Source organism: Neophocaena asiaeorientalis, unplaced genomic scaffold, assembly GCF_003031525.2.
Source record: "Neophocaena asiaeorientalis asiaeorientalis breed wild unplaced genomic scaffold, Neophocaena_asiaeorientalis_V1.1 scaffold879, whole genome shotgun sequence".
In the NCBI taxonomy this organism is placed as follows: Eukaryota; Metazoa; Chordata; class Mammalia; order Artiodactyla; family Phocoenidae; genus Neophocaena; species Neophocaena asiaeorientalis.
Genome location: NW_020175527.1, coordinates 754246 through 763519, shown reverse-complemented (window position 1 = coordinate 763519; position 9274 = coordinate 754246). Strand labels below are relative to the sequence as shown.

Below are 9274 nucleotides of genomic sequence, written 5' to 3'. Positions count from 1 at the left end.
GTCCTTTCTCTTAGGGGAATGCACACTAATATTTAGGGGTAAAGATGTGTAGAGTCTGCAACCTACTATGAAATGGTTCAGAAAAAAGAAATACTTCATTTTTTTTTTTTTTTGTGGTACGCGGGCCTTTCACTGATGTGGCCTCTCCCGTTGCGGAGCACAGGCTCCGGACGCACAGGCTCAGCGGCCACGGCCCACGGGCCCAGCCGCTCCATGGCATGTGGGATCCTCCTGGACCGGGACATGAACCCGTGTCCCCCGCATCAGCAGGCGGACTCTCAACCACTGCGCCACCAGGAAAGCCCTAATTAAGAGCTTTTAATGGAAGAGACATCAGAAAAGCAATGTTTGGCCCATGATCAGTTTTCACCTCCCTCCAATTGAGACAGTTGCTGCAGAATCCTCAGTAGAAGAGATGGCCAGTGGGAAGAAGTCAGTGTGGGGTAAGAGAAAGCACGTGGGCTTCAGAGTCTGATAAACTCAAGTTCAAGTCCCAGCTCTTCTATTACCTAGCTGTGAAACTTGGACATGTTGCTTGGTATCTCCGAACCTTGATATGTTAATCTGCAAAAATTAAATGTAGTGGTATAAAGAAAATGCTTAAGTATCTGGCATAGAAGAAAAACTTAATAAATGTTAGTGTTCATCCTTTTTTTTTTGCCCCCCCCCAAATAAGTGAGGCTCATAGTTTAGCTTTTTTTTTTTTGATATCTTAAGGTTGTCATTTTGAGCATAAACAGTTATACTGATTTGTAGTAAATAATAATTTCAGTGCAAATAAAGATGAGTGAGTCCAGTAAAAATAACATGTCTCACATTGCAGTGCCTTTAGCATTTTTATATCTGTTTTTTATTATGCTTCCAGAATTAGTGTTACATTTTGCTACTGCCTACCTCTAAAATGACTACCACTTCTCTCTTTTATATTGTTCTTTCTGTTCTACTATAAACCAGTAAACCACAGCTTTCTACACTTATTTGTAAAATCAAAGTATACAGGGTCTAAATGACCCTTAGAATAAGCGGAGCATCACTTTATTCCTTTGACCATGGATGTAGTAGATGTTCAAATGTTAGATGAGCAGGTGATGAAATAAATGACACTAATTTGGGTATCTCAGAAGTCTTTAATGTCTTTGTGATTCTCAACTATATTCTTAAAAGATGCAATTATTGGATAAAATACTTCTAGAGAAGTGAAAGATTGCTAAATGCACATGTATAGTGTTTTATTTGAAATACTTAATATCAGTACAAGGTTTTTGAAAAGAAAGGAATATGAAAATCTGTGATGTATGAAGAACCCTGACATTACCCAGAAATGTGTTTCTCATATTCTTTCTGTCATTTGTAAAAGAAAAAGAAACTTATGTCTTTAGGTGATTTATTGAGTTAATTTTTAAATATGGCCAATTGAACACACAAGTTACATTCTCTCTCTCTGAAGGGCCCCACTAATATTATAGTAAATAGATAAACAGATAAAGTTCTAACCCCTCAAAGACAAAGAGAATGGGAAGGAAAGTAAAGCAAGTATGTTTTAATCTGGAAAGCAGATGATTGAAAAACAGTTGCCTAAAAGCTAAAACCTCAATTAGCAGGAGGTCTTCCTACTGGAAGAAAACCTGTGCCACATAACCCCAGAAGCCTCAAAAATTAGAGTTCCCAAGTATCTCAGAAAATGAGGGTACAAGTAGGGCTGGAAAGAGGAGGATTGGTTGAAAGTCTAAATAAGAGGCAGTTCAGATGCCCTAGATCCCATCTGCTACATGTACAGCCAAGTGAATGCCCCTCCCCAAACACTGGCAGAAGACAAGATGTTGAACCAAAATTACTCAGGACATGGGGGCACCAGGTACAGCCATACAGAAATCATACAAAAACAAAATGGTTAAGTGAAAATCTGTTCCTTAAACACTGAGACACTCAGCCCCTTCTTCTATGAACCTCTGAGAAAATGAGCAGGCCATGTCATATACTCTAGGCTTAGAGGGCATAGGATTCCATTCTTGTGACACTAACTGTCCCAGAAGAATAGACCTATAAATATTGACAGTTGGGATTCCCCAGCAGGGTCTCTGCTTAGTCATCCAAATTGGGGCCCCTCATGCTGACTTTGTATCCAGCTTGTGATTAGATCTAGATTGTGAAACACTGAAATCCATCTATGCATTAATCTTAAGTATGAACAGAAATCTCCAGATTACCACATATTTAAGGAAAGCCTACAACCTGAAATACAAAGAAAGAACTCAGAGGAAACAAAGACCATGCAGGAAACAAAAGAATATCTTTAAAAATTAGAATTTCACAGAGGTGAGAAAATATTGCAGCCATGAAGCAAAAACAAAGTACTGTAAAAACAAAACAGGGAGCCCAAAAGAACTCCTGAAAATTAAAAATACAATTGATGAAATGAAAAATTCAGCAGAAGGACTGGAAAATAAAGTTAAGGAAATTGCCTAAGAAGTTAGACAAAGTAAAAAGATATGAAAAGCAGAAGAAAAAAATACAAGAAAATTCAAGACCCAGTTCAGGACCAAAATCCAAAAGAGAAGATAAACCAGAGGAAATTAGCAAAGAAGTAATACAAGAGATATCTTCAGAAGTGAAACACATGACTTTCAGATTGAAAAGACCACTGAGTTTTTGAACAAAAAATGAAGGAAGACCTATACCACGACAGAAGAAATCAGGGGTAAGAAGTGCCTAAAAGTTTCCAGAGAGGACAAAATAGGACATGTACAAAAACGTTAGGAATTAATTGGACTTATGAAGAACAGTACTTAAAGTAGGAAACAATGGGGCAGTCCTTAAAAACTCTGAAAGAGGGACTGCCCTGGTGGCGCAGTGGTTAAGGATCTGCCTGCCAATGCAGCGTTTGAGCCCTGGTCCGGGAAGATCCCACATGCCACGGAGCAACTAAGCCTGTGTGCCACAACTACTGAGCCTGCACTCCCACGAGCCACAACTACTGAGCCTGCACACCTAGAGCCCATGCTCCACAGCAAGAGAAGCCACCGCAGTGAGAAGCCCACGCACCACAACGAAGAGTAGCCCCCACTCGCCGCAACTAGAGAAAGCCCACGCACAGCAATGAAGACCCAACGCAGCCAAAAATAAATGAATAAATAAATAAATTTATTTAAAACAAAAAACTCTGAAAGAAAATTAGTTCCAACCAATATTCGTTCCAACCAAGAATTCTATATCCATCCAAACTATCAGTCAAGTATAAGGATGAAATAAATATACTTTCAGACATACAAGGTCTCAAAATTTTTCTTCCCATGCACCCTTTCTTTGGAAGTTGTTTGGAATCCAAGAAATAAAGGAATCTAACTCGGGGTTGGGGGGTGGAGGTGGAAGGAATTCTTAGGATGAAGATGAAGGGCATCTCAAAATGAGAGCTGTGTAGCATGCCTAGAGAGCAACCAGTCCAGATTACAGCAGGAGGATGGCGGTTTCAGGACAATTGTCTCCATTGGAGGGAGAAAAAGAATCAACAATCCCTGATGTGTTTGAACTTGAGAGGAAATTCCATTTTAACCAGAAAGATTGACAATGAACTAGTGATACATACATAAGAAATTCAACATCTGAGTGAAACCAAAAATTTGTACAAGAAAGTAAATGTAATCATTTACTAAATAGCTTAACTTTGAATAATATTTGTATAGTCATACTGGAAGAAACAATATTTTGCTGTCAGTAGTGCTGTGGACCAGATGTTCTGATTCTCCCACTCTTACCAAGTACATAGTAGAATGACATTTCTTGTCTTCCTTGTGGTTGAATTGGACTATGTGATTCGTTTTGGCCAATAAGTTGTTAGCAAAAATGATGTGTCATTTCCAGGCAGCTCATTTAATGTTGACACAAGACCCTCCAGAGATATTTTTTGCTCTCTGCCACTGTGACCTACAGTCCTTTGTACTGTTCAATACACTAGCCACTATTTAAATTAAAATTAACTAAAATTAAAAATTCAGTCCCATGTCACACTAACTACATTCGAAGTACTTGTTATCCACATGTGACAAGTGCAGATGTAGAACAGTATAGATTGAAACATTTCAATCATTTTAGAAAGTTCTGTTGGGCATTGTTGCTCTAAATGATGGTTGCTTTGTCACCTAGACTCTGAAGTAAGGACAACAGGAGCCCCAGCCAGTCTCAGATGAACATGTCATTTGAATGAAAAATAAAGCTTTATTGTTTGAAACCACTGAAATTTTTGAGGAATTTTTCACTGCAGCATAACCTAGCTTATCCTGACTTATACAGAAATCCTTGATTCAAACTCAGCTCCTAATACCACCTTTTGTATTGGGATAGGCTAGATTATGCTAGTCACAGCTTGAAGAAGCTCTGTGACTGTTTTATAGAGTTTCAAAGGGAACTTCCATCAGCACATACTGCAGAAAGATTCTACTGTAATTACTTTGGCTTAGGAATTGCTCAGTGGTTAGAGATGGTCAACAGTCTTAAACAAGCTATTCTCAGAAAAGTAACTTTCATGGAATGTCTAAATGAACAACTATAAACAATGGAGGGAATATTTGCTTGTGTTTGTGAAGATCTTCCTTTTGAATCCTAGTGATCATTTATTCCTCTATCTTTTGATAGAACTGGTGCAGGTAAAGAATGAGAATGAGGCAAAGACTAGTTGTTACTAAGTAAGTGCATTTGTGAAGTTATTAGTAATAATTTACCAAGTGATTTCCCATTCATCATCTTATTTGAACTTCATGGTAATCCTAGCAGGTAGACAGATACAGAACCCAAAGCTTGGAAATGTGAAGTATTTACATACAGTCATGTGACGTGCTGGAGGAGGAACTGGAACTTAAATGCAGTGCTGTCTGATTCCAAGTCCAAACTTCCTTTCTCCCCACCTTTAGCTTCTTGTTTCTGCCCCTTTCTTGGTAGTGAGGCCTTCAGGAGCCCCTCTTCTCCATGGGAAGAGTGAACCCTTATGTAGCCAGTATCACATGCCAAGGCACAGAGCTCCCAGCCTGATAATTATGTATCTAGCCACTGTACTTCTACAAGAGCTGTACTTCTCTGCAAGAGCTGATGTTCACACACAGTAGTATTTACTCCTGGTAATAGTAGGAATCACAGTAAGAGTAGCAGTTATAGTAGCAGATGACACTTCTGTAGGACTTACCTATGTGCCAAACAGTGTTCTAAGAATTTACATATGTTGATTCATTAGATACTAAGATTATCCTCATTTAACAGTTGAGGAAACTGAGACACAGAAAGGTTAAGGAACATGTCTAAGATCACATATAGCTGCAAGGCCAGAACCCAAGCCCAGGTTCTGACTCCTTGTCCAGCTTTTAACAGGCATATTACTTCCTGTAAACCATAAATAAACAGAGCTCAGTATGACCCTATGTATTAGGCAAAAAACTATTTTACCATTTTGTAATAAGAAATGCAAATTTTTTCCTAAGAGAGGAATTTAGATTAGATATTTTAAAAATTCACTTTAACAAGAAACAGTGCTGTCAGTTTACCAACTGGTTTGTTTTCTGAGTTTATACAAATTTGTAATATACTTTATTCAATTGAATAACTAATATTTATTGAGTGCTTATTATGCACCTAGGCACGAGCTAAGCATTTTATGTTATTAGCTCATTTAATCCTCACAAGAACCCTATGTTATAGGTAATGTCATTATCCATGTTTTATAAATGAGAAAATTGAAGCTTGGAAGTAACAACCTACCCAAGGTCACCCAGCTAGCGGGCGCAAAGCTGAGATTTGAACTCGACAATCTGACCTTAGAACCAATACTCAAACATTCAGATGGCACCTCTATAATTTCAAAATTATTTATGATTCCAGAAATTTTCCATATCATCTCTGTTCATTTTTGGTGGTTTTATTGAAACACAATTACTGTATTTTTTTTCTATCTAGGTTTATGTTCCAGATGAAAATAATGCTATTTTGGGAAGAAATACAAATAAGCAAGTTTTCGAAGGCTTGACAACTGGACTTCTCAAAGTCAGTGCTGTGGTTTTTGGCTGCCTGATTGCCAATCGACCAGATGGAAACAGCCAGCCAATTACACCAAAAATATCAACACAGGAAATGAAAAGCAAACCCTCACAAGGTGATGCTTTTAACAGTCGAGTTCAGGACCTCATCAGGTAAATTTCTAGATTTCTTAAAACTATCTTTTTTGTTAAAAAAAATATATTAAAATAATTTAAGTCTCAGGGCCCAATGTGATGGCAATCTTTCTCACACCATCCACAAACTCCTAATACAAAATATACCACATTTTGTAGAGAGAAGGAAAATCCTATTAATGAAAAGCATTACAGTTACAGCTCATTTGTCTTTCTTGATATTTAGATATTTGATATTAGAATAGATAGTGTCCAAGCTTTTTATAACTTTTTTTGCTGTCAACTCCTTCCAACTCAAAGAATTTCTAAGAATTTCCCTATCTCAGGTCATCTCTGGTTATAAATTTGGTTCAGACTTAAAACAGTAATAATAGCTATCATTTGTGGAGCACCCATTATGTGTAAGGTACTGTAGTAGAGGCTTTACAGCCCTATAAGTGTAGGATTTCTAATACAGACTTTGTAGGTAAGGAAATTGCTCAGTGAGGTTAAGTGCTTTGCCCAAGGTTATGTACTGAATAACTTTAAAAGTTAAGTAGGAGAGTTGAGACTGGAACTCAGGTCTAGCTGTACTCCCAACAGCTGTATGTTTTCCACTACACAAATGTGGCAATTCCTAACACCTGTTCAAGGTCAACCCTGCTTCCTTCCAAGGTTACCTTCTCTCCTGGGAAATTTATTCCTACTTTGACATCTGAATTCTTTTTCCCTCATGAATCTGGAATCAGGTAGGACATTTAATTTCCCAACAGGGTTCCATCTGGTGTTAATCAATTACCTGTCCCACCTATCAGAAACTCCTCTGTGATCTGCACTGATCTCTGACTTCCAAAACCCATGCAATTTGTTACTCTCTGAAGCTTATAGTAGGTTCATAGGAGAAAGAGAATGCCCTCTTCTGCATTTGCTTCTTTCACAGTTCATAAATTTTACACTGGTCTCTTGTAGTGCTTTCTTGAAAACAGTTGTTTCATTCAGTATCTTTCTTACCCTTGATTACTTTGTTAACTTGTCCCTTCCATCTGCCTGCCCTCTTTCCCCAGGCATATTTATTGCTAGAGAGTACTAGGCCCTTTGGGTCCACAACCATTTATCATACAGCACTTTGACCCTCCCTGGCCTTTCTCTCAGTTGCTTGATCCCATTCAATTTCCCCGTGTCCTTCTGGTCATTGTAGAACCTTGCCCTCTTTGCTGATGAATGCCATTCAGCCCCAGCATTCTCCCTTGGGCTACTCTGTGATGCAGCAACCCTGCATTCTTGTCATCCAGACAGCTTAACCACATGCCTCAGCTGTGATGAGGCAGAAGGTCCAGCCAAGTGCTTCAATGCAATTCTGGTGGGCCTTCCGGGAGAAAGTACCTACATTTTTACATATATTATTATAGTTACCAGATCCTTTGTAAAAAGAAGAGGGTTATTGGGGAAAAAAAATAACAGTGGTAATCTGCCAAACCAAATAACTCATGTAGCTTAAAAAGGGTGATTGACAATTATAGTACTTCAGTACAAAACCATGGCACTCTTTATCTGACTTGAACCACTTTTGTTGAATATTGTTTTCTTGTAGATAATGCATTGTAGGCTGGCTTGATGATCCCTATATGTAGAACCACAAACCTTATCTCAGATCTTCTTAATGAAGCAAACAGAACATGTTTAACTACTTTCATGCTTTCTTTCTCACCTTCTCAAATATGAAGTGACAGGAAATCTCACACCACTCCCTGCTACAACCTGTGCATTTTTTGTCGTTTATATCTCTAGCATTGTAAAGTTGTGAGGAAGGTGTTCCAACACAGTCTTTGGCACTATTCTCTGACCTGTACCCCTAAGGTAGAGCTGGAACAGGGCACATCACCCTGACATATGTCCCTGTTCTCTCCTTATCTGGCATAGAAGAGGCAAGAGGGTGTCTAACCAAGATGAGGTAATAGCAGTGTTTATTCTCATTATTTTACATAGCTTAGTGAAGTTTCTAGATCTAAGGGATCCTCAAATATTTATCACCGCAAAATATGATCACTTGTACTCACTTTGTGCCAGACACTTCACAAGGTCCTGGGATAAAAAAAAAACAAATTTTAAAAAATCCTTTAACAGAATATCCAAATAATATCTTTCGGCTATCAAACATCAAAATTCTTTTTTCTATAAGATGCAAATATTGTCTGTGTCAAATGTTTAGCATAGTTCTAGGAAAGCAGTATTGTGTGTAGGGTAGAAGCAGATTGCAATTTGAAAAAACACTGGTTTGAAACTTGCTCAGGAAATGCATCAACCCTGAAGCTCTGCAATTCTGTTTTTTCCCAGTTTTACTGAGATATGGGTGACATATAACATTGTGTAAGTTTAAGTTGTACAACGTGATGATTTGATACACATATATATTGCAAAATGATTGCCACAGTAACGTTCATTAACACCTCCCATCAGCTTACATAATTACCGTGTGTGTGTGTGTGTGTGTGTGTGTGTGTGTGTGTGTGTGTGTTTTGAAACATTTAAGAGCCACTCTCTTAGCAACTTTCAAGTATGTAATACAGCATTGTTATTTTTAGTCACCATGTTGTACGTTACATCCCCAGAACTTATTCATCTTATAAATGGAAGTTTGTACCCTTTGACCAACATCTCCCCCTTTCCCCGAACCTCCACCCCAGCCTCTGGCAACCACCATTCTACTCTCTGTTTCTGTGAGTTCAGCTCTTTTAGTTTCCACATGTAAGTGAGAACATACAGGATTTATCCTTTACTGTCTGACTTATTTCACTTAGCATAATGCCTTATATGGCCACCCATATTGTCACAAATTGCAGGATTTCCTTATTTTTTATGGCTGAATAATATTTTGTGTGTGTGTGTGTGTGTGTGTGTATTTACCACTTTTCTTTATCCATTCATCTGTTGATGGACACTTTGTTTCCATGTCTTGGCTATTCTGGATAATGCTGCAGTGAACATGGGAATGCAAGTGTCTCTTCAAGATAATGATTCACTTCCTTCAGATATATACCCAGAAGTTGAATTGATAGATCATATGGTGGTTCTGTTTTTAATCTTTTGAAGAACCGCCATACTGTTTTTCACAGTGGCTTTACAAATATACTTTCCCCACCAAC

At 38.2% G+C, this 9274-nt stretch overlaps 1 protein-coding gene across 1 annotated transcript in view; it reads left to right on the top strand.

Annotated features, from left to right (window-relative positions):
* Positions 1 to 9274, top strand: part of LOC112415810 (S phase cyclin A-associated protein in the endoplasmic reticulum-like) — a gene marked incomplete at its 5' end in the record, with an annotated part of 224280 nt that overhangs the window by 138210 nt on the left and 76796 nt on the right. The window contains one exon of the mRNA XM_024768976.1: positions 5938 to 6170. Within this exon, the coding sequence (XP_024624744.1) occupies positions 5938 to 6170 (233 nt within the window). The remainder of the gene's footprint in view (positions 1 to 5937; positions 6171 to 9274) is intronic.